Source organism: Hevea brasiliensis, chromosome 2 (assembly GCF_030052815.1).
Source record: "Hevea brasiliensis isolate MT/VB/25A 57/8 chromosome 2, ASM3005281v1, whole genome shotgun sequence".
Lineage (NCBI taxonomy): Eukaryota > Viridiplantae > Streptophyta > Magnoliopsida > Malpighiales > Euphorbiaceae > Hevea > Hevea brasiliensis.
Window position 1 is genome coordinate 99,104,777 of NC_079494.1, and position 26,734 is coordinate 99,131,510.

General features: G+C 33.4%; 2 protein-coding genes across 2 annotated transcripts; both read left to right on the top strand.

Annotated features, from left to right (window-relative positions):
* Positions 1-16,865: 16,865 nt before the first annotated feature.
* On the top strand, positions 16,866-19,449 carry LOC110644328 (probably inactive leucine-rich repeat receptor-like protein kinase At5g48380). The gene is made up of 2 exons (XM_058136288.1): positions 16,866-17,268; positions 18,408-19,449. Exon 2 carries the CDS (start codon positions 18,736-18,738, stop codon positions 19,333-19,335), a length of 600 nt encoding a protein of 199 aa, XP_057992271.1. The 5' UTR covers positions 16,866-17,268; positions 18,408-18,735; the 3' UTR covers positions 19,336-19,449.
* A 2,059-nt stretch (positions 19,450-21,508) lies between these two features.
* On the top strand, positions 21,509-23,786 carry LOC110644322 (probably inactive leucine-rich repeat receptor-like protein kinase At5g48380). Its single transcript, XM_021797030.2, has 2 exons — positions 21,509-22,480; positions 22,630-23,786. Exons 1-2 carry the CDS (start codon positions 21,602-21,604, stop codon positions 23,488-23,490), a joined length of 1,740 nt encoding a protein of 579 aa, XP_021652722.2. The 5' UTR covers positions 21,509-21,601; the 3' UTR covers positions 23,491-23,786.
* Positions 23,787-26,734: the final 2,948 nt, after the last annotated feature.

Below are 26,734 nucleotides of genomic sequence, written 5' to 3' on the forward strand. Positions count from 1 at the left end.
GGTTTCAGCTCACTTACTCGGTTACATTTCTTTGCTATGATTTTCCTTTGTTTTTCTTTTCTTGTATTTCATTATTTTATGTCTCCTCACTCATATTGAAGTACGGTTCTAGGCATCCTAGCTGTCCAGGACAAAGACAGTCACCGAATGCATAACGCACTCACCGAACTTAGGGTGTTACAATTCTCCCCCTTTAAATAAATTTCGTCTCGAAATTTTACACGGCATTAGTCTCTGAACAGTGTGGGTCTTTGTCTCCTCATATCCTCTTCACGTTCCCAAGTTGCTTCTGGCTGAATGATGGTTCCACAAAGACTTTAACCAGTGTATCTGTTTGTTCCTCACCGCTTCACCTCATATGCCGAATTTTTATGGGTTCTTCCTCATATGAGAGGTCTGATTTACTTCAATCTCTTCAATTGTTAGTACATGAGATGGGTCGACACTGTACCTCCTTAACATGGACACATGGAAGACACTGTATCCTTGCTAGCTCTGGAGGTAATGCCAACCGGTATGCTAAAGGACCCACTCTTTCCAGAACTTCATATGGTCCGATGAAACGAGGACTTAGTTTCCCCTTTCTGCCAAATCTCATAATCCTCTTCCAAGGAGAAACTTTGAGGAATACCTTATCACCCACTGCATACTCAATATCTCTTCTCTTCAGATCAACATAGGACTTAGCGGTCGATGCAGCCTTGAGTCTATCTCTGATCAATCTGATCTTTTCCTCTGTCTGCTGGACAATTTCTGGTCCAATCATCTTCCTTTCACCTACTTCATCCCAATATAAGGGAGTTCTACACTTTCTGCCATACAAAGCTTCATATGGAGGCATTCCTATGCTTGATTGGTAGCTGTTGTTATAAGCAAACTCAATCAAAGGCAAGTGTGTATCCCAACTACCTTCAAATTCAATCACACAAGCCCGTAGCATATCCTCCAATATCTGAATAACCCTCTCAGACTGGCCATCTGTCTGTGGGTGGAATGCTGTGCTGAAGTTCAATCTAGTTCCTAGGGCTCTCTAAAGACTACCCCAGAATCTAGAAGTGAACCTAGGATCTCTGTCAGACACAATTGATACTGGCACTCCATGCAATTTTACAATCTCATATATGTACAATCTGGCCAATCTTTCCAGGCTATAGTCCATCCGAACTGGCAAAAAGTGAGCAGACTTAGTCAATCTGTCAACTATAACCCATACTGCATCATGACTACTCTGTGTCCTTGGAAGTCCTGTAACAAAATCCATAGTTATTCGTTCCCATTTTCACTCTGGTACTGACAAAGGATGTAACAAACCAGCTGGAACTTGATGCTCTGCCTTTACTTGCTGACAAGTTAGGCATTTGGAAACGAATTCAGCTATATCTCTTTTCATGCCCATCCACCAGTAATGCTCTTTCAGCCCTCTGTACATTTTAGTTCCACCAGGGTGCATAGCAAATGGAGACTCATGTGCTTCCTTCATAATGATCTGTCTCAGTTCCACATCACTAGGAACGCACATTCTGCCCTGATGTAGCAATAAACCATCATCTCTCACAGAGAATTCAGGTTTCTTGCCCTGCTGAACTTCTTTCAGCAGCTTCTGATATTTTTCATCACTGCTGCGACCATTCGATCGATCTGATCAATCAACACTGGCTGTACATGCCATGCAACTACTGTCTGTCCCTCATCATCAACCTCTAAACTGGCATGCTGTGCTTTCAATTCATACCCCATGGACAAAGGAGAAACTCTGAGACTTGCCATAGTCTTGCGACTTAAGGCGTCAGCCACCACATTTGCTTTTCCTGGCTGATAGTCTATTAAGCAATCATAATCTTTGATGAGTTCTAACCATCTCCTCTGCCTCAAATTCAATTCCTTCTGGGTGCCTAAGTACTTCAAGCTCTTGTGATCTGTGTAAATGTAGCATTTCTCCCCATACAAATAGTGTCTCGGATCTTGAGCAAAAACAATAGCTAACTCGGATCATGTGTTGGGTAGTTCCTCTCATGCGGTTTCGGTGGCGTGATGCATAAGCAATGACATTCGATCTTGCATCGATACACAGCCTAACCCATTGTGAGAAGCATCACTATAAAGCGTGTATTCTTTACGGAGTAGGTAAAGTGAGAGCTGAGCTTGATTAAGCACCTCTTCAACTCATCAAAACTCTGCTGACATTTATCAGTCCACTGAAATTTTACATCTTTTCGAAGCAGCTTGGTTAGTGGAGAAGATAACATAGAGAATCCCTTCATAAACCGACGGTAATATCCAGCTAAGCCCAGAAAACTGCGAATTTCTGTGATGTTCCTGGGCGGCTTCCAATTAAGGATAGCTTCTACCTTCTTTGGAATCTACCTTGATCCCTTGGTGACACAACATGTCCCAAAAAGGAGATTTCCTTCACCAAAATTCACATTTCGACAATTTGGCGTACAAGCTGTTTCTCCTTAAAGTCTGCAGTACAATCATGAGATGTCTATCATGCTCCTCTGCACTCCTCGAGTATATCAAAATGTCATCAATAAACACTACCACAAATTGATCAAGATATGGTCTGAAGATAGTGTTCATCAGATCCATAAAAGCAGCTGGAGCATTTGTTAACCCGAATGGCATTACTAGAAACTCATAGTGGCCATACCGAGTTCTGAAAGCAGTTTTTGGGATACTCTGCTCTTGCACCTTCAACTGATGATAACCAGATCGCAAATCAATTTTGGAGAATACTGCTGCACCCTTCAACTGATCGAACAGATCATCAATGCGAGGCAATGGATATCTGTTCTTTATTGTCACCCTATTCAACTGCCTGTAGTCAATGCATAAGCGGAGAGTACCATCCTTCTTCTTAACAAACAACACTGGTGCTCCCCAAGGTGACACACTAGGGCGGATGAAGCCCTTTTCAAGTAATTCTTGTAACTGTATCTTCAGCTCCTTCAACTCTGCTGGTGCCATTCTGTATGGCGTTATGGAGATTGGATCCACACCAGGCAGAACATTAATTTCAAACTGCACTTCTCTTTCCGGAGGTAATCCTGGCAATTCATCAGGAAACACGTCTGGAAAGTCATGTACTGTAGGGATGTCCTTCAATGCTGGACTCCCCACTTGGGTGTCTACCACATGTGCCAAGTATGCTTCACACCCTTTTCTGATCATTTTTCTGGCTAGTGCAGCCGAAATGATGTTGGATGGCAATAGCTGCCTCTCCCCTTGTATTACCACATCACTGTACTGAGGGAGACCAAAAGTGACTGTCTTCAGCCTACAGTCAATCATGGCATGATGTCTAGCTAACCAATCCATGCCCAAGATGATATCATAATCTCTGAAGGGCATTTCAATGAAATCAGACAGGAAAGTGTGTCCTTGGATCACCAAAGGGCAATCTCTATACATCCTATTAACTCGACCTCTGTCTAGCGGACTTGTTACTAGCACCTCAAAGTCCATTTTTGTACATGGAACAGCAATGCAATCAATGATGCTAGCACTCACATAAGAATGGGTAGAACCCGGATCAAATAGCACAAATACATTCTGGTTAAAAGTTGAGAAGGTACCAGCCACAACATCAGATGTCTCTGCCTCTTCTCTCTGTCTCATGGCATAGACTCTGACTGGAGCACTGTCTTGTTCTGACTGTTTTACTGTGCCTTGGCTGCCTGCTGGGTTACCTCTACCCCTGCCTCTACCTCTGCTAGGTGGTTGTGAGCTTCTGGTGACAGGGCTCGAATCGACCTTCTGCATGGTAGGAGGTGGTCTAACTCTGCGACTACTGGTGCAGTCCTTGGCAAAGTGTCCGGTGCCTCCACAGTTATAACAGGCTCCAATAGCCTTGTAACAGATTCCACCATGATTCTTTCCACAAGTTTCACATTGGCGGGGAGGGTAGGAACTTCTGGTACTCTGCTGACCAGATAGGGGAGGTCTCTGTCCTGAATGTCTTCCCCTACCAGATTTCTTGCCACCTCTGCCATGTCCCCATAGTTCTTCCTCTTTCCAAGATGACCACCTGGAACTCGATCTCTTGATTTTCCCTCTTTCTCTGTCTTCTCTGACCTCTTCTTCTCAGGATTAGTCTCAAACTCAACTCTTTCCAACTCTAGGGCTTGAGAAACAAGTTCAGAGAAGTTAGTGTGTTTGAAGCCGAGCACTTGTACTCTGATACTGGGCTTCAAGCCAGTTTCAAACCTCTTGCATCTCTCCTGTGGTAGAGAGTAGACTCACCGTATAATGGCTAAGGCGGAAAATTCTCTTTCATACTCACCACCGACCGCCTCTGTTTCAAACTTAAGAATTCTTGTAGCTCGGTCTACATAAGCATCGAGGATGTATTTCTGCGAATTCCCGAGGAAGTCATTCCAGTCAAGATCAGCAGTTCTACTGCATCGTGGGGAATGGTTTTCCACCAGTCATAAGCATCCCCTTGTAGTAAGGATACTGAGTATTCAAGTCTGAGCTCCTCTGTACAATGAAGTTTCTTGAACACCCTATCCATCCTCTCTAACCATTGTTCAGCTTCTATAGGATCTACTGTCCTTAAACTCAGAGCCCCATACTTCATCAATTTATCATCGCCTTGTAGGAGACTGTGGTTGTACCACGGTGTCCGAATTGGGACTTGAGTAGGCGCATTACGACCATTTGTTGGAATATTGCAGACCATCTTTGAGCGAATCGAGCGAGGAACTGCATGATCGCAGGTAGTCTTCTTGAACCACTGACATTTTGTACAGCTGGGGCATCCCCTTGCACCTCAGCCTCAATAGATCGATCATTGACGATCACCCTCTTCCATATTCAATGCGAGGATCTTAGCTTTCTGAACAATAACACAAGAATATTCACTCGTTAGTGCATATTTATCTTGTAATGTCTTGTATGTATCAAACAATGATATTGAGCAGTTGTACTATGCAAAAAGAACATTCAAATAACAGGTGAAAACGGAATTTAAAAACTTTGCTCTGATACCACTAAAACATGTCACACCCTACCCCTCTGTAAGGCATAACATGATCCCGTAGTATACCTAATGAATTACCAACTCCGTCTACTGATAACCCATTAAATACACTACAAGGGATTTAAAAAAAAAACTTTTCTTACTTCTTTTACAGTGGTGAGCACTATTTACAGGTGTTAAAGACTTTGGTGAACTGAAGTGAAATAACTAACTCATTTGATTTATTTAGAATTTCTATAAAATTTTTGGCAAAGTGCCCTTTGTATTTTGGATAAAACAGTTCTTCAGAAAACCTGTAAAAGCACTTCTATAATTTTCCAAATCTCAACTTCAATACATTTCTCAACACAACAATTCATCAACTCAATTCCATAGAAATTTTTCAAAGTCTGAGATAAGGAAATATAATACAACTTTTACAATCCAAAACACTCATAATTAATTTACAACTTCAAGTACAATTTAATTTACAACTGCTCAAAACCAAATACAATATGTACATACAGTGTCATACATTACAGTACAAAAAGCAAAAGCGGTATACTCAATATACCAGGTAATCCCTCGCTGGATGTATATGCAGCCTAGTCTGTTTACTGTCTATCTCTCTACTGCGGCAAAGAATAAAGCTATCGCTGAGACAATGTCTCAGTGGTGCACAACATTAACCAAATCCAATTTAAATCACAATTCATAAGTCATGTAAATAGTGGATACTTAAAATCATAATTAAATTCAAGACAATAATTGTCAACAAGAATTTAAACTCCATTTCTCAATATCACAATAATTTTCCATAAGTCAGATCAGGTTTGAATTCAAAAGACAGTATATGTCAATGAGAGTTTAAATCCATTTCACAATCTCACAATACACATCAATAAATCACACACAGCTTAATCATGATCCATAATTCAATTCATCCCAAAAGCCGATGGCTAATGAGGTATTCAATTCATCCCAAAAGTCGATGACTAATGAGGAATAACATGGCTAGCTAGCAAAAATATGAGTACTCATTCTATTCGTCCTCAACAGGCACACACCTCAACACTTCAGCCAGAGAGGGAATTCAATTCATCCCACTAGACAAGCTAGAGAGGAATACAATTAATATACATGATAGCTATGGTTTCAAACCATTTACAGTGCTTTTCAATCAATAAGTATCCATCAATGTCGTTCAAATAGTTTTTCACAGTTTCAAACCATTCACAATATTTTTCAATCAATAAGTGTCCATCAAACACATTTCCACAATTTAAAACAATGATATACAAATAGTCAATATTTATTTCCATTGAAAAAAATTCAAAAGAAACAGTTGTTGTGCACAAACCTCTGATATTTGTCTCCCGGTCTTGACTCAGTATTTTTTTCCCTTTTGCTGAGTCCTTGTTAACTGAGAAACACAATTTGAAGTGTTTCAGTACCAAATTAAACTATCTCTATCGATGGGGTTTGGTAAATAATGCACTGAACTCAATTATTCACTAAGTCACCTAATATACCGACCCTCGATGCGTTTTAGGTAAATTAGGTTTTAGTGTCGTTAATATGTCACATTCGATAGGGTTTTAGGTTTGGTATGTTTTACCAAAGTCATTTCCTCGCTTAGTGCATTTTAATGCAAATTGCTGGATTCCGGAACACTGGTTTGACCTAACCGGACGATCTAGTTCCCTCGGTTTTCGGGTCTCGGTCGAAACTACAAACTTGTAGATCTAGGTCTTATTGCACGCGGTGCAAAATTTCAGGTCAATCCGAGTTAAGTAGACCAAGTTATGGTCATTACACTATTGCTGGTCAAGTGGTACCATTTTAGGTCAATTTTAGGTCAAATTGGTCAATTCTGGTTCGGCCAGTTTTTGGACCCGAACTTGTGCAAGTTGTTTGACTTGCTTATGGTCATTTCTGGGCTTTGGTGTCTTCATAAGACTTGTAGGTATGGGTCTTAACTATTCTTGGTCAAAATTTCAGGTCAATTGGACCTGGTTTGAGTGAGTTATGGCCTAAACACTCACTGCTGCCCAATTGGTCATTTTTCAGGTCCTAATTGCACCTAATCCGAATTGGTCATTTTTTAGGTCACCTTGCAAGCAGAATTTTGGCATGGTTTCTCAATGAAAGTTGGCACATTTTGTGCCTAGTTTCACCTCAAATTGGTCTCATACCAATTGAGGTTACACATTCAAGGTTATAGGCTAAAATATACACTGCCCTCAATATGCAATTCACACCCCAACTTCAAACACATTATTTACCTTGCAAGGTTTACTTCCATACCCTATCAAACTGTTTTGGCACATTACCAAAAACATTTTCTACATTACATAAGCATTATTTTGGGCAGATTCCAATCACCCTCAACACACCAAATAGCATTCACAATTACAATTTCTAATTACCATTACAAACACACCTAAACATTACAAACCTTACATACACTTTACAACATTAATTTACATACATATCATCAATCCTTTTAGGTCAATATTCTGCCCACACTTCCTTCAATATACACCATCACTCAAGTATCCACAAGCTGCCACAAACCATTCTTCAACATTACATTGCCGTACCAATATACAATTTCCCATCCAAGTGCATAAATCACCATATAAACATGAAGTAAATCACTAGGTTACTAAATCACCATGATCAACATTATTTCTCATCAATTATATGCATATTAAATCATCAAAAACGTGACCCCATGGCTGTCCAAAATGGAAACAACAATAACCCTTCAAACTCAAAATTTTCCTTCACCAAACTAACACCCATAACATAAACATGAACTTTAACAAAGGATTTCTCAAAAATGCAAACTTACCTTTATTTGTAACTTGCTAAACCTTCACCAAACTTCCCAAAATTGGTATCAATATCTTCCTTGTGATGTGTAGACAAATTTTAGTGAAGAACACTAAGTGATTTGAGTTGGAATGAAGGGAGTTAAGAGAGCTTAAGTGAAACGGCCATGGATGTTTTCTCTCACCATCAATTCGGCATATTTGATGGAATGGAGAAGATGAACTATCTGGTGGGTTTAGTGGACTTACACCTGCCATACTTAATGTTTAATTAATCCTATAGTGGTCCACTAAGAAGAATTAAATCATATATTAAGTTACTTTCCCATAATCCACATTTAACCCATGATTTCCACTATTTATTTTAGGTACCACCAAATTAATTTTTCATTTCATTTTCTAAGTGTAATACTATTTATTTTTAATGGAAATTTAGGTCAAAAGACACTTCGGGATGTCAAATGACCATAATGCCCCTGTTCGGGTGGCTTTCCCGATTTTTCGGTAACACCGTATTTTGTCTGTTTTTCGATTTCTCACTTTTCTTTGTACTAATTATTTAATTTTTCTTTAATCTTTCTAATGAGATTTATACTTCAACAATGGTCTATTTAAGTCCTAAAAATGTTTCCCAGGGTTCCCCGCAGTCCAGGGCTAGTCAACGGTCCACGCCGTGACTTCCCGGTGCGGTCACCCATCGCTAGGTTTCCCGGCTCACTTACTCGGTTACATTTCTTTGCTATGATTTTTCCTTTGTTTTTCTTTTCTTGTATTTCATTATTTTATGTCTCCTCACTCATATTGAAGTATGGTTCTAGGCATCCTAGCTGTCCAGACAGCACTGGTCACCGGAACAGCAGAACGCACTACCGAACTTAGGGGTGTTACATTCCGGATGTGTTTCCAGAAGAGTTGCTGGGTTTGCCACCCGATAGAGAAGCAGAGTTTGCCATAGAGGTTATGCCGGGTACTGCACCGATGTCCATTGCTCCATATAGGATGGCACCTACTGAACTTAGAGAGTTAAAAGTTTAGTTACAGGTGCTACTAGACAAGGGCTTCATACGCCCTAGTGTGTCACCCTGGGGAGCACCGGTGGTATTTGTGAAGAAGAAGGATGGTACCATTCGGCTATGTATAGACTATTGGCAGCTGAATAAGGTGACTGTGAAAAACAAATACCCTTTACCTAGGGTAGATGACCTGTTTGATCAGTTGAGGGGAGCTGGAGCATTCTCTAAGATAGATCTCAGATCCGGCTATCACCAGTTGAGAGTAAAGGAGACAGATGTTCCTAAAATTGCTTTCAGGACTCAGTATGAACACTATGAGTTCCTAGTGATGCCATTTAGGCTAACAAATGCACCAGCAGCTTTCATGGACCTAATGAACTGCATCTTTCATCCCTACTTGGATCGGTTTGTTGTGGTCTTTATAGATGATATCTTGGTGTATTCTAAGAACTAGGAAGAGCATGATGAACACCTGAGACTAGTACTATAGACACTATGAGAAAAGCAGTTGTCTGCTAAGTTGTCCAAGTGTGACTTTTGGTTGGATGAGATATGCTTTCTTGGACACATTGTGTTAGCAGATGGGATCAGGGTAGATCCAATAGTTGAATGGAAGCCTCCTAGAAATGTAACGGAAGTCAGAAGCTTTTTGGGGTTAGCTGGATACTACAGGAGATTGGTGAAGGAATTTTCCCTTATAGCAGCCCTATTGACTAAGCTACTGAATAAGAATGCAAAGTTTGACTGGAATGAAAAATGTCAAACCAGCTTTGAGAAGCTGAAGGCTATACTTACAGAAGCTCCAATGTTGACACAGCTAGAGTCAGAAAAAGACTATGTGATCTACAGTGATGCCTCTCACAATGGGCTTAGGTGTGTTCTGATGTAGGAAGGAAAAATAGTTGCTGAAGGCCACATGAAAAGAACTACCTAACTCATGATCTGGAATTTGCGGCAATAATATTTGTATTGAAGATATGGAGGCATTACCTATATGGTGAGAAGTGTTACATCTACACTGATCACAAGAGTCTAAAGTACTTGCCAACTCAGAAGGAACTCAATTTGAGACAGAGGAGATGGATTGAATTCCTTAAAGACTATGACTGTGTGATCGACTACCATCCTGAAAAGGCAAATGTAGTGGCTGATGTCCTAAATAAGAAGTCCATGATGGCTTTGAGAGCATTGAATGCTCAGTTGTTTTTAGCACAGGATGGGGTACTTTTGGCTGAGATGTGTGTAAAGCCAAGTTTGTTACAGCAAATACAAGAAGCACAGTTAATGAATGAAAAGTTGCTAACGGTTATGGGCAGAACTCAAGAGGAAAAGGAGACTGATTATGAGTTGAAAGGAGATGGGTGCCTGTACTATAAAGGCAGAATATGTGTACCAAGAGATGAGGAACTGAAGAAGAATATCTTGAAAGAGGTGCACAGTAGCTTCCATGCTATGCACCCAGGAAGTACCAAGATGTACCAAGACCTGAAAACACATTATTGGTGGCCTGGAATGAAGAAAAAGATTGGTGATTTTATGACTAGATGTTTGACATGCCAGCAGGTTAAGGCTGAACATTAGGTTCCATCAGGGTTGTTGCAACCTATATCCATACTAGAGTGGAAATGGGACCGCATCACCATGGATTTTGTGACTGGGCTACCATTGACACAGAGGAAGCATGATACTATATGGGTGATTGTGGATAGATTGACCAAGTCAGCTCATTTCCTACCAGTTAGAATCGACTACTCATTAGAGAGATTAGCAGAAATTTACATAGATGAGATAGTCCGGCTATATGGAGTGCCACATCGATCATATCTAGCCGAGACCCGAGATTTACTTCAAGGTTTTGGAAGAGGCTACAGGAGTCTTTAGGCACTCGACTACACTTCAGTATGGCTTTTCATCCACAGATGGATGGACAGTCAGAACAGGTGATTCAGGTAACCCTTAGAACCTAGTAAATTATTATAGATGTTAAAAGACTACTAAAAATGACATGAATCACATGATAGGTATTGGAGGATATGTTGAGAAGCTGCATTATTGATTTTGAAGGAAGTTGGGAGAAGTATCTTCCTTTGGTAGAGTTTGCTGACAACAACAGCTACCAAGCCAACATAAAAATGGCTCTATATAAAGCATTGTATGAGAGGAGATGTAGGACTCCCTTATACTGGACAGAAATGGGTGAGGAGAAAGTAGTGGGCCCAGATTTAGTGAGACAGATAGAAGAAAAAGTGAAACTCATCAGAGACAATTTGAAAGTCCCCTCGGACAGACAGAAGTCATATGTCGACTTGAGGAGAAAGGATATAGAGTTTGAGGTTGGCGATAAGGTGTTTCTTAAGGTATTACCTTGGAAGAAAGTGCTGAGATTTGATAAGAAGGGTAAGTTGAGCCCTAGGTTTATTGGTCCATACGATGTCATTGAGCGTGTGGGTCCAGTAGCCTACAGGCAAGCTTTACCACCTGAGTTGGACAAGATCCACAGTGTATTCCATGTGTCGATGCTCAGGAGATACAGATCAGATCCTTCACATGTCATTTCAGCAGAGGAGATAATTGTGCAACTTGATTTGACATATGAAGAAGAACCAGTCAGAATCTTGGCATGAGAAGTGAAAGAACTCAGAAACAAGAGGATCCCACTAGTGAAAGTCTTGTGGAGACACCACAACACGGAAGAAGCGAAATGGGAGAGCGAGGGGATGATGAGGCAGGAGTTCCCTCAGCTCTTCACATTAGGTAAATTTCGAGGACGAAATTTCTATTAGAGGGAAAGAATTGTAATACCCTCACTATAGGTAGTCTGTACATTTTACTATTCTGATGATTAATGTTTGTTTGGACAGTCAAAATGTCTGGAATTACACCTAGACTATAGTGAGTAGGCATAAATTGAAGAAATAAATGTTAAGAAAATATAGGAAAAATGTAGAGAAAAATAAATTAAAATTTAGAGAATTTATAAATTAGTACAAAAATAATAAAAATAACCCAATATGCACTGCTAAGGGCATTTTGGTCATTTCACCCCTAAAGGTGAATTTTGACCTAAATGTCAAATTAAAAATTTAGAGAATTAAAATAATCAGTATGAATTAAAACTTTATAAATTGAATTAGAAAAGAAAGAAGAAGAAAAGAAAAGAAAAGAAAAGAAAAGAAAAGAAAAGCTTATGAAAATTTAAAACAATTTAAGTACACACACACACACACACATATATATAGCCATAAGAGACAAAAAGCCACCAAACACCATCTTCTTCTCCACTCTTTCTCTCTCTCTCCCTCATATTGCCTCCTCCCTTGGTCCCTCATTTCCTCCATTGTTGTCAAGCTTCTAAGCTTGATTTCCCAAGCTTCCACACACCAAAACCCATAGCCCACTTCACAAAAAATACTCCCCATACCCAAAGGAAGCTATAGACACCCATTGGAAGCAAGAAAATTGAAATTAGGGAAGCTCAAGTAAGGTTAGTGCACTAATCCCTTTTCTTCTCTTTATTAAACATAAAAAGCATGTTTAGCCAAGCATAAATATCATTAAAACAAAAAGAAAATCTTGAGGAAAGAACCCTTGAATTTTTGGCAGCCATGGAACTTGATGTTTGTTACTTTTAAGTGATGAAAAATGGTTCCATGAAAATGTGTGATGAGATGAAATGTTTGAGTTGAAATGTTTAGGTGTTTAATTGTGTAGTGTTTGTGAAAATTTAAAGCTTTGAAAACTAAAGTTTGTGTAAATGCTTGAGGACTTGGTGTAAATGTTGAAATTGACCTATTGAGTTGAGATTGTTGCTTATAGAAGTGTATTGCATGCAAATTGAAGTAAGGAAGTTGAAGGAATTGAGATATTGGGAGTGTTCAATTTTCTGTAGGTTTGGACTCAATGAGTCCAGTGGGTTTATTGACCCATAACTGAAAATGTATGACTCCAATTGGTATGAGGCCAATTGGAGGTGAAAATAAACTCAAAATAGCCCATTTTTCATGTAGACACCATGTTCAAATTTTGCCAAAATCATGACCAATTCTCTGCCCAAACCCGGATAACCAAACACTGAAACCCAGAAAATGACTAAATGAATAGTACGTGTTCATTTAGTCATAACTCTCTCTATACTGGTCCAAATGACCTAAAATTTATATCAATGAAAAGTTTAGACATAGGGCTACACTTTTCATGAAGACCACTTGACCCAGTTTTGCCTTTAACCAAGTCAAATTGTTAGCACAAGTTGGGTCACTAAAACTGCTAACCCAGAAATTGTCTAAAATACTGTTCCTTTGGTATGCTTGACCAGTTTTGGCAAAAATGCCATAACTTGGTCTCCAAAGCTGCAAATTGAGTGAAACTAGTGCCAAAAGTTTTATAAGACATAGAACAACAATTTTTATGTTTTGGCCAAGCTCTAGAAACCATTGCATCCTAGGGAAAATATTAGCCAAAGTTAGCAATTGAAATCTGGAAAATGTTAAGTGGAACCAGAATGCCATTTGATACCCGTGTGTTCATTTGGCCATAACTCCCACTAGGAAATTCCATTTGAGATGTGCCAATATGATATGGAAACGTGATACTTAGGGTTACAATATTGATTTAGACATTTTGCCAAATTCTAAGTGTAAAGACCCTAAAAAGAGGGTCAAACATACTGCCCTGAAGTTTGGTTATTGCCTTTATAGGATTGAGAGTCCAGGTTAATACATTAAGTATAACTCACTATACCAAGCTTGAAAAATTATGAAATTGCACCTAGGAGTCCCTAAGACATAGAGGAACATATCTTGTGAAGGAACCTAAGTCTAAAAATAACCATAAAATGATCAAATGACTAGTTAAAATTTATTGACCAGGAATTGTAAATTCTAGACAGCTTAGAGGCAAAGGGGCCAGTTATGGTATTTTGACCATAACTTGAGCTTTATAACCCCAAATTCAGTGATTCAAAAATTGAAATTCAAGTTTAAACATAGAGGAGCAATTGTTATGAAGGAAGTGTGACTAAATAGACATCCTAACCTAGTCAAATTCCTAGTTAAAGATAACACATCAACATGAACCTAAAGAAAGGTTCATGGGAAAAATACTATATATGATAATTAAAATACTCATAAGGATAATTAAGTATTAAAAATGATATGAATATATAAATTGGGACTAATGTCCTATTAATATTAAATTAATGGTACCAATGAACAGCACTAGAAAATAGTAACAATGAATAGTGCTAAAATAATTAAAAATATTTAATTGCTCATAGTATACCTAGACTTATTTATTTAGTTTGGATAAATTGGTATACCAATTAGGGACTACAGATAGCAGTACTGCCTACTGAGAAAATCATGAACTGACAAAATATGTCTTGTATGATTGTTCTACAGGCTATATGCCTACTTACTGGCCATTGTGCCTACTTTATTTCTGGCTTTACAAGACTGACAGCGGGTCTCGTGCCCGACAACTGGCCTCGTGCCTGACAGACGTATACTGGACAGACATATGGCTGTCTAACCAGTATACACCCGTGCATCCAGCTTTTATAATTTATTATAGGTTTCTTGGGCACTGATAAAAATTAATTAAGACTTAAAATACATTAAGTAATCATAAAAGATCCCAATAATGTTATTTGTTTCCAAAGAGCAATAAAAACGTGAAAGACCCAGAAATCATGATTTACAAATATTAATTCAATTGTTTAATTGTTGTTATTATAAATTGTGCACCACTAAGCGTTATGCTTAGCGCATTAGTTTTCCATTGCGTAGGTGCTGAAGATCAGCAGCTGCCACATTAGTGTTCGGACAGAGTTCTAATCAGATCTGCCGCTAACCAGAGTCACCTCATCAGTCTTTTATATTTTAGTAGGACCAATGTATAGACTAGTATTTTGGTTCATTATGTCTAGTCATGATGTATTTCATTTTGGACTTCTAGTTAAACTTGAGATTGAAATGAAAACTTGTAATTTATTATCTATGAATTTCCTTATGAACGCAATAGCTGATACTTTATTTTGAGATCTCATAAATAGTTGTGAATGATATGATAAAAGAGATTATGATAGGGAAATGAGTGAAATGAATATGGACATGTTAACAGGTGATTAGTGAAAACCCGCCAGATGCTAATAAAACAGGGGAGACTCTGTCCGGGTCTCCACAGAAATAAGATATAAAAAAAAAAAATTACACAGAATATATGTTTTAAATGACATCAAAAGTTTACAATATATATAATAAAACAAGATAGGGTGCTCCAGCACCGAATGTGGCACTTCTTGCTCTGCTATACAGTAGACGGGTAAGGGGTGTCACACAAAGTGATTGTTTCCCACCTATTCTACTTTTCCTTTTCTTTGATGTATATAGGACATGTATCTACTGTAACTTGATGTGATGGAATGTGAATTCACTACAACTTTCTCTCGCTCTGTAACAAAATGAGATTTCTAATTAAATTATGATTGAGATAATTAATACTATAAATAGAAATATGATGAAAAATGTTATTTAGCTTTCAATCTATGAAGTGAATGACTTTACCAATCATTGAGAATTTGGCTTTGTTCATTAATGAAGAGCTCTTGCCCATTGCAGTTCCATAGAGAGAAAAAGCTTTGGTTTAAGATGGATAAAGTATATAGAATTCAAGAGGAAGGAATTCTTGTTTATTGGTGAAAAAGTTTTTACCCATGTAGTTAAAGATACAATTTTGTGGTGTGGTAATTAAAGTAGTGAATAATACTGAGTTCTGTCTAGAAGAGACTGAGAGGACTAACTAATGTATTTATTATTTACAAATTATTGTGAGAGTTCTCTTGAGTGTAATTGGATTAATATCTAGTATATCTTTGAATTTGTAATTAATTATTATATTTTATTGATAGTAGAAGATAGTATACCCGTGGACGTAATCCTATATGGAGAGGGTAAACCACGTAAATGTTAATGTTTTGTGTGTTTACTTCATTTCTTCGTAATTTACACATTTTCACGGTACACAACAATTTTAAAAGTAAAATTCATTTTATTCAGTGTGTGTGTATATATATATATACAGCTTTGAGTCCTCAAATGAGTTGATTAGTTTGATGTTGTACGTTGTTGAGAAATTTTATGGTTTGTCATGATTTTATGATCAATTAATTTATTTATAGGAGAGTATTATAAATTTGATTTCAGGTTATATTTATCCTATTACTGCATGTTGGCTATGACAGAATTCATTTTCAAAATGTCACCGTATGGTAACAATAATTAGTTTAGAATTAATTTGTTTATAAATTTTATCAATTTTCATATAATTTAAAATTAGTTTTATTAATTCCATAAAATTAAAAAGTGTAGAACAAAATTAGTTTATAATTTAGAACAAGTTTTATATAAAATCTGAAGTAACTTAATTTTAAATAATTTAAAAAATTAAGAAGTAATTTAATAATTTATATGACTCAATACAAATTTAATCATTTAATTTGGCTTCAAAATTAAATAAATAAATATTAATTTTAAAAAAAAACAACATTTTGACTTAACACAACTTACAAATTGATCAAAATCTAACTTGGAATATTTAATTTATAGCAAATAATCTGAAGTCGAAATATCCTAATTTAAATTTGCCACGAACAAAATAAAATTTGAAATGACTCACAATCTAAAATAATGAAAATTTAAACAACTAAGCCCACTGATAATTAAATTTAATTTAAGTGTTAAAATCATCACCATTTAAGCATATTTTACACAAATATGTATGTAAATTCCTATAATATCAAATATAAATTAAGAGGTTAAATAAGCAAAATAACAGCTTTTTTATATTTTCTCAGAGAAAAAATCTTTTTTATATATTTAAAATAACTTTTTAACGCATTAGTAATTAAGCCGTAAGCCGTGTGAAATGTGCATGCAGTTGAAGCAGAAGGTGCAAGGAAACAACCATCTATGGCTGGGAGACTGACTTTCTCTGTGGAAATTGACTTGCTTCTTAAAGCTTTTGGACATTATATCCTTCCACAAATGTTAAAAGTAATCCAATTCACACATAGATCGAAATTGCCCCGTTTACTCCATTTAAAAAATTATCCCATTAACACTCCATCCTTTATTCTAATTATGTTCCTATCATCATACATGCAAATGACTTCGAAAGCAATTCTTCTTCCTCTTCTTCTTCTTCATATCCGTGGAATCGCTGCTGGGATGACCGGTGATGATCGCCGGCGGAAGCTTGAGGAGGAGCATGGGATGAGATTCGATTATTCATTCAGTCGTGGGTTCGTAATTGGTTATGTATTTTCTGTAGTCTCAATAGTAACCATTTTTATGTCCTATTGTGTTCCTTGGTCTGATTTCAAGAAGATAAACAAGACGAAGACTTCTTCACCCATGACTTTGGTAAAGGCAAGGCCCAAATACGTAGAGCTATGAAACAGGTCTCTCTCTCTCTCTCTCTCTCTCTCTCTCTCTCTCTCTCTCATTTATGGTGCTTGTGAGTTGTGTGGAAGGAGTGGCTTTTCTTTCTTGGATTTGCTTTTAATGGGCTTTCTAAATCTTCTGTTTGCAGAAGTCTTCAACACTATGTAATCAATTTTCGCCTATGCCTAGGCAAACCCAACTCAAATATTTTATTGGCCTTAGGTCATTTTCCCTCAGAGAGAAAAGTGTTGTAAAATTTATCAGTTTTTTGTTCACTATTTTTTTTTTATTGGGTTTTTAATCCTTACTTATAAACCGTTACAATATTAGGATAGAAGAGACCACAATCCAATATTCCAACTTTTTAAAACCTTAAAAGATTGTAAATAAACAAACCAAACTAAATATGGAGGGATTTTTTTTGCTTAAATCTAATTAATTATAAATTCAAGATATAAAATATATGGTGGATTTACCTATTAAATATATAGATTTTATATATTTGTATTTTGTGTTTATGGTGGATCGAGTTTAAATAATAATTTTCCTAAATGAAGAATTTATAACATTATTGACATTAGTGGTATTTCTAATAGGAAAATTATTGCCTAAATATGATATACCATAGATCTAAGATACAGATATATAGAACCCATATATTTAATAAGTGACCCACTATACATCTTATATCTTGGGTCCATGATAGATTGAATCTAAAAAAAAAAATCCTTTCGAACATACTCCTCTCTAGTCTATTTGGGCTTTGGTTTAGGGGAAAAAAAATAAAAAGTATATGTTGGGCTTAGAGTGTAAAACAACCACATACACATGTCATTAAGATTGAAACTTTGGACTACTTGCTTAATTATAGTTTTAATATTTCCAAGAGTTTTATTCTTGTGTTGAATTTAAGATACATTATATACGAAGAGACCATACAATTAAAGGATTTTTCTTACCTAAATTTAATCTATCATAAACCTAAAACACAAGATAAATTTATAATGAGACCCATCTATTAAACAGATGAAATCATGTGTTTGTATATTGAAGGACTAGATAAATTTTTCTTATTATTTGAGTTATCATATTAGAAGAAATTAAACAAGATATAAGTGATTTCCCTGTTAATTATCATCTGTAATTTCATCCACAGATATCAGACTTAGAGAAGTTGAGTACGAGAATGAGTTTTACAGCTCTAAATAATGCAACTGAATCTTTCGATGAACACAATCTCATCGGCTTTGGAAAGAAGGGGAAATTGTACAAAGCAATACTTCCTTATTATGATTGTTTAGCAGCAGTTAAAAGGTTCTATAATTCTCGGTGTCTGGTAAAACAATGCTTCTCTGAGCTAATGATCCTAGGTAAGTTCAAACATATTAACATAGTTCCTCTCCTAGGCTTTTGTATAGAATCAACTGAAGGCTTCTTGTATAAAAATATATGCCAAATGGGAACCTTTACGTTGGTTGCACCCCATGAATAATGAGACTAAGATCTTGGACTTCCATTTAAGGATTAAAATAGCAATTGGGGTAGCTAGAGGCTTGGTATGGCTCCACCATAACAATTTCCTTATAATTCATGGTAATTTATGTTCTAGTTGTATCTTGCTTGATAGAAACTTCGAACCCAAAATATCAAATTTTGGAGGAGCTACGTTCTTTTCCAAAAGTGGATCGAAAGAGTTGCGTTTGATTCAGAGTGATGTCTATAAATATGGTGTTCTTCTCCTCGAGTTAATTCTAGGGCATGATTTTTACATGCCAAAAGAGACTTTCAAAGAACGAATCTCTCATCCTTCCACAACCATTGACACTCTCTATCGTGCCGTTGATAAATCTCTTATTGGTAGAGGAAATGATGCCAAAATATTTAGTCTTCTTGATATTGCACGTAGTTGTGTTAAGCCACTTCCAGATGAAAGACCCACAATGCTGCAAGTCTACAAAATGCTAATGGACGTCAAGAAAATAAATAATGGCATTGAAGATTATTCAGAGACATTGACTGAAACTGATACTACCTTTACTGGTTTTAGCGATGATAATATTGAGCTTGAGATAATAGAGATATAAAGAACAGGGTTATGTTGGAAGTTTGGATATTGGTGTCACCACATTCATGTGTAAATATATATATTTTTAAATTATCACATTAAAATTTGATATGAAATCTGATTATTTAGTTCACTTATATAAGATAAATTATTCTAATGTTAATTGATTTTTGCAATGACTTTCATTAATATGTGTAGTTATAAAATTTTAATTTATCACGAAGTGTTCAATGAAAATTATAATCTTTTTATTAATTTGACTCTCATTAAAATTCAAAATTGAAATTTTATAATTTTAAATATGATTTTAATATATGATCAAACTAATGTTCATCAATTAAAAAAAATAATTTGTTGTAATTTGAATAACTATATTAGAATTTATTGATAAACCTACCGGAAATCTAATGTAACATTCAAAATATATTTTTATAGATGAAAAATAGAAGTTAGATTTCCTCAATATCGAATCTGTTTTTAGTCTATGTCTAATTTCTATAATAAGTCAAATTAAATGGCAAAGAAATTTACAAAATTAATTGCCTTTTAATCGTTTGAATTAATTAGAAACGTCATTTTATTTTTTTCATCTTTTTCATTATTTCTTTTTTTTTTATTCATCTTTTCTCTATATAGATATCGATAAGTTTTGTATTAGTAACTACTCTCAAATAATTTTTTTTTAAATTTTTTTAATAAACTTCCTAATATATTTCCATTTGAAATATATTTATATTTATCTCCATATATTTGTGTTCGTTATAAACAGATGTGAGGTTTTCGCATCAATAATAGAATTTTGCTATCTCATTATTGGGGTTTGTTTTCTCCCCCTTAACGATGTTTTATTTATTTATTGCTGTATTTAATAATTTATTTAATAATTTAAAATACAATGTGAATAATTGATTTTTCTTTTTTAGTTAAAGATTTTGAATCTTCTATAAATGAAGCTTTATTGTGCAACACATTCCTCCATTAAATTTTCTTGATCTAGAAATGTTTCTTCATTGATATTTGGTGATTTAAACTTTTCTGCATATCATAAATATAACTACTTCCTAAAATGACGATATTGTAAATGGTATTTTTGATTGTTCAAAATAAAAAGAATCAATTATTACTCGAAATATTATTTTTTTATTCAAATTATCTATGAACAAAAGAATTTAATTGTCTACATTTGTGCTTTTTTTCTTTTATGAGAAGGTTATATTGTACTTATATTATGATAATTATTAATGAATAACAAAATTTTTTATTTAAAAAATACTATTCCACTAAAAAGAATGTCTCAATTAGTTGTTTTAATTTTATTATTTTGTATTTAAAAGTTTGATATATTGAATTTAATTTTGGCAATTAGTTGTATGGTTAGTTGACCAAACTAATATTTAATTTTGATCCAATTATCAATTGCAATTAATAATTATTTTAATTTTATTAATTATATGCACAATTTATTCATATTTTTTTATTATAAATAACTATGCTAATTTCATTAATTATATACACAATTTTTCAAATTGATATGTTTTGTAATCAAATTTGAAGGAACATATACTATATCTTTTACATAAACATATATTTAAGGTTGTGCAAGAAGGGAGCTGTGGAGAGTGGCATAACACAGTACAAAAAATTCTTTTAATTTTACATCAATTTATATGTATAAATGATAAAATTAAAAAAAAATGATTATTATTGAAAATTTGAATAAATATCTGGATTATTATATTATATTATATTATATTATATTATATTTTATTTTATTTTAATTCTAGTAATTAATTCACAGTATGTTACACGCATGTTTGGTTTACTTGATGACTTGGAAAAATCTACTAGCGTCTTTAAGCCGGCCTTCACTTGAAGACTTGGAAGACTTTGTTAGCTAATTTTCGAGACCTAGAGGAGGCTGCCATTAAAGGAGGCCTGCTGTTAAAGACTTGAGGTTCTTGCTTTGGCTTCCTCCTCTTAACCTTTTAAGAAACTTCCATGAAATTTGGCAGATGCGAATATTTGGATTTTGAAGTATTGGTCAGAAACTTCCAATTCAACTACTAAGAATTTTCCTTGATATTGAGCTGATTTTTTACTTCGTTTTCTTTCCTTGGAAATTTTAGTAACATCCTCAATGGGGCTTGACTTTGACTAATTAGGTCTTCTTTTGGGGTAAAGAACACTTCTAAATGGATAATAATTTCAGGGATTAATCAGGTCATTCACTTCTGGTTCCCTTGCAATAAGTTGCAGCTTGTTGATTGATAAGCATCCAAATTAAAATGGCCCATTGCAGAGTATTTATTTCGGTTTCTTTCTACGCTTATATATGGGCATTTCTGCGTACTTCTACAGCTAGTTCACATTCCACTGATATTTATTGCTTAAAATCGATTGAAGATTCTGTGGAAGACCCTGACAATTTGTTAAGATCTTCCTGGAACTTCAATAACGATTCAGATGGCTTCATATGCTCCTTTACAGGAGTTCAGTGCTGGCATCCTAACGAGAATAAAGTCGTCAGCCTCTCACTACCTAAAATGAAGCTGAAGGGCCGGTTCCCTCGAGGGATTGAGAACTGTACCAGTTTAACAGGCTTGGACCTTTCAGGTAATGAGTTCCATGGACCGATTCCATTAGACATCGGGAAAAGGATGCCATATGTAACAAGACTAGATCTATCCTTCAACAAATTTTCTGGTGAAATCCCATCAAGTATTGCAAATTGCTCTTATCTAAATGATCTCAATCTTGAGAACAACGAATTAACTGGCCGTATCCCACAACAAATTGGCCAGCTTGATCGGATTAAGACCTTCAGTGTTGCAAACAATCGATTATCAGGGCAAGTGCCAAACTTTGCGAAGGGCAGTATCCCAGCTGAAAACTATGCTAATAACATGGGACTCTGTGGAGGGCCTTTGGAAGAATGCACAAAGCCAAGGAAAATCAACTGGAAAGTGATTGGTTATACTCTTTCTGCGGCTTCAGTGATGGTTGTACTAGCTTGTTGCGTTCCTTGGGTGCGTGTGGGGGAGAAGAAGAAAAGGAGGATCACCGCAGCGGAAATTATCATACTGATGATAGGAAGGAAGAACAAGAAAAGAGAGGATGAGCTTGAGGATGGTTTTGCAATGATAGAGGTCCAACAAGAAACAGAGGTAGAGCACACACTTATACTCATTCCACAAATATGATCTTCATTTGGATTTTTTTAATATACAAGTTGATGGTCATTATTTCCATATATTTCACATTGTTCCTCCATGAATAATATTTCGATGCTAATCGAACCTGAATCTATCTGCAGATTTCGAGGTTGGAGAAATTTGTTACAAGAATGAATTATATAGATCTTAGCTATGCTACCCAAAATTTCAGTCAACACAATATCATTGGACACGGACAAATGGGGACAATGTATAAGGCAACCCTTCCAAATGGTTGGTGCCTCGCAGTGAAAAGGTTGCATGACTCTCAACAATTTGAAGAACAGTTCATATCTGAATTGAAGACATTAGCCAGATTCAGACACGATAATTTAATTCCAATATTGGGATTTGCCATAGAGTTGAAGGAAAGGCTTCTGGTGTACAAATATGTCTCCAATGGAAATCTTTTCGATTGGTTGCATTCAGCAGAAGACAAGAAGAAGATTCTTGAATGGCCTCTGAGGATGAAAATTGCTGTTGGATTAGCAAGAGGCTTGGCATGGCTTCACCATCGAAACAGATTCCGCTTGGCACATCTCAACATAAACTCAAAGTCTGTTTTACTTGACAAGAATTTTGAACCTAAGTTATCAAATTTTGGAAGGGCAAGGATAAGTTCACCTATAGAAACTGAACTCTGGGAATCGAGTTTTCTGAAAGAAGATGTCTACAACTTCGGAATTGTGATTCTTGAGCTGATCAAAGGTAAACAGCTTACTTCGTCAGACAGTTCTGAAAGGAGCTTGGAGGAATATACAAGTAATATCTCTACCAGCTCTGCTTCTTCTCTGTATGATGCTATTGATACGTGTTTGATAGGGAAAGGACATGATGATGAGATTTTCCAGCTCTTTAGAATTGCTTGTAATTGTGTTGAACACTTGCCAGAGCGAAGGAAAAACATGCTTGAAGTGTACGAAATGATTAAAGACGTCAGAGAGACACAAGTCCTCTCATAATGATCCACAAAAATCTGTGGAATCCAAAATTGCTTCACCAAATTTCAGAGATGAATGAGGCTGAAATAACAGAGAATGCAATAAAACAGAGCAAAAATATATGGCCATTTTTCTTCTTTAACTGTATTTTAGGTTCAAGGAAATGAAGGCAAGGTATGTAGGTTAGTCCTGAAGAAAGCATGCAAAATATGTACAAGGAAATCTTATCTCCAGTATTAGCCTGAACTTGATAACTTTGTGTACTGTTCTTGAAATGATGATGTTAATTTGTTGAGAGGTTTTTTTTTTTTTTTTTTTTTTTTTTTTATTGAAAAAGTGGAAATTTGAATCTAAACCTACCATAATATGAATTATATACCTTTAATTATTAAATCAAGTCAAGCTATGCTAAAGAGAATGTTAATATTTTTAATTACTGTTATCTCGCATCAATCGAGTATAAGATAAATATGCTATTTAGGCAATTCTCCTTTCATAAAATATTGTGTAAATTATTTATTGATTATATATTTATTAATTAATATAAAATAAAATTTTATTTAGAAAATGGTTCAACATCTTACTTCCTTGGATATTTTTCCTCTTACTAAGATAAAAACATAAAAATAATTATTCAATCACAAATTCACAGTAACATAATCTCCAATCTTCAAATGCTTGTAAGAATTTTCATATTACATTTCAAGAGTAGATAATAATGAAGAAGGAAAAAAATTATTTTCAACTTAAATAATATAATAATACAAAATATATTTATAAACATAAATACAAAATGTGAAAAAAAAATAATAAATTTATTATTTTTTATATATTTAAAAGCTAGCGCCACTGTAAAAAAATAGATTTTTGACAATAAATTATTATTAATAATAAAATAATAATTTAATATTATAAATAACAAACAGCAAATACCAATCGATGGTATAAAAATCACCTAATTAAAAATTTTCTAGCAATATTGTCACAAACATTGGACAGTACATGAATACACAAATATTTCACAGAATGTGAATAATGTTTTTTTTTTCTATATATATGCAATATATATATATATATGAATAAGGTTAATTGATTTTAAATTTTAAATTTTAATAATATTAAAATTTAATTTAATAATTGTTACAGTGACCGTAGCATAAGAGAAGCTATTTTATTTATCAAAACAATTGAACTCTTTGCTCTGGTAAAAATAGAGCTATACAAGCTTCAAAGCCCATGCTATCTTATGAGTATTTTTTAATATTTATTATGTTAACATAATTAATAAAAAAATATTTATATTAAAAATAAATTCAATTCTATTTCATAATAATATAAAATATTATACTGACATTTTATAAAAAAATCTATTAATAACAATTAAAATTATTTAATTAATTTAATTAAAATAAAATTTTAATTTATTTGCATATTGGTTATTATAATACATGGTATAAAATATAATTTGATAACAAAAAAATATTTAACTATAGTGTTTATTTATAATAATAATAATAATAATAATAATAATAATTATTATTATTATTATTATTATTATTATTATTATTATTATAAAAAATAAATTCATTAGCACATTTAAAAAGAAAGCCTAACATTATTCTTAATTCTTATAATAGTTTTTTTAAAACATTCATTGCACATTATTATAATCATTATAAAAACTTGTGATTATGTATTATATAATATTATCATAGTATTATAAATATTATATTTAATTATTTAAATTAAAATATGAAGTTTAATGTCATTTTAATTAATTATATAAATAAAAATATTTATCAATTTAAAAATTATTTTTTATTCAATAATATTTTTTTGAAATTTATGTGTTATATTATTAACCTATAATATTAACTTAATTAATATAATAAAAAAATACAATAATAAGTTTTAAAAATATAAATAGGTGAAAATAATTAAAAATTAAAATTAATTAATAATAAATACAAATTAGCACATTGAATTTAATTTATTTAAACTCTATTATTTTATTTTTAAAAAAAATAATTTATACATATTTTATTTTAATTTTTTATAATTTAAAATAATATTAGATTGCATAATGAAATTGTATATTTAAATTAATATAATGAAAATTATTTGTAAAATTAAAAAATAAAATAGTTTTTTAAATAAATTTTGTTAGTTTAGTGCATTATCATTATAAAATATTTATTTTTATTATATTGATATTTTAAAATTTTATATTTTCATATTGTTTAATATAAAAATATTTAAAAGTTATTTAATATATTAAATAAGTATTTTTATTTTTTAAAATTATTGATTATATTATATATGTTATAAATACATTATTGATTAAAATATAAATATAAATGTAATCATGCATTTACAAGTATTATGTATAAATAAATATAAATTTGAATGCGCGCGCGTACACATATATATATATATAAAATAATAATAAAATTTTTGTAAAATAAATTTAAAATATTAAAATTATAAAAGAAAATTATAAATTTATATTATTAATAGTTATAAAAATATTTTTATTAGTTGAACAAGCTAGTCCCTCATTTGTACTTGCATATATATTGTAGTGCATATAATATATTATTATAAATATATTGTATGTATTACGTGTTTAAATTTTAATTACATTAAAATTATATAATGTTACTAAAAAAATATAGAAAAATATTTTTATAAAATTGATTTGAACTTTAATTATTTCTTTATTAGGTATTTAGTATGACTGGGCATAATATGATTTTCGATTCAATTATTAATAAAAAATTAGAATTATATCAATATAATAAAATAAATTTAGTCCAATACATTTTTGTTTCATTTAAAAGAATAAGAATCATAAATACTACTATTTACAATGCTAAAAAAATAAAAATAAAAAAAATTTAATGATGTAATAATATAAATATAAATCTAATTAATTAATATATTATTGATATTACTCATTTATTTATTATTAATATAAGAGATAATATTTTATAAGTGGTATAATGATAGCTCTATAATCATACTTGTAATAATATAGATATACATAGGAATAAATTAATTAGGTTTAAATTAATTATCTTTAATATTTTTTTTGTTAGTTTTGATCTTTAATTAAAATTAAATAAAATTCTTTTAAGATGTTGATTTAACAAATTTTAAAATTTATAATAATCTTTGGATTATTTATATTATTTTTATTTCCATTTTAATAAATTATAGCCATTAAAATATTTAATTTTAATTAATATTCATAATTTTATAAATA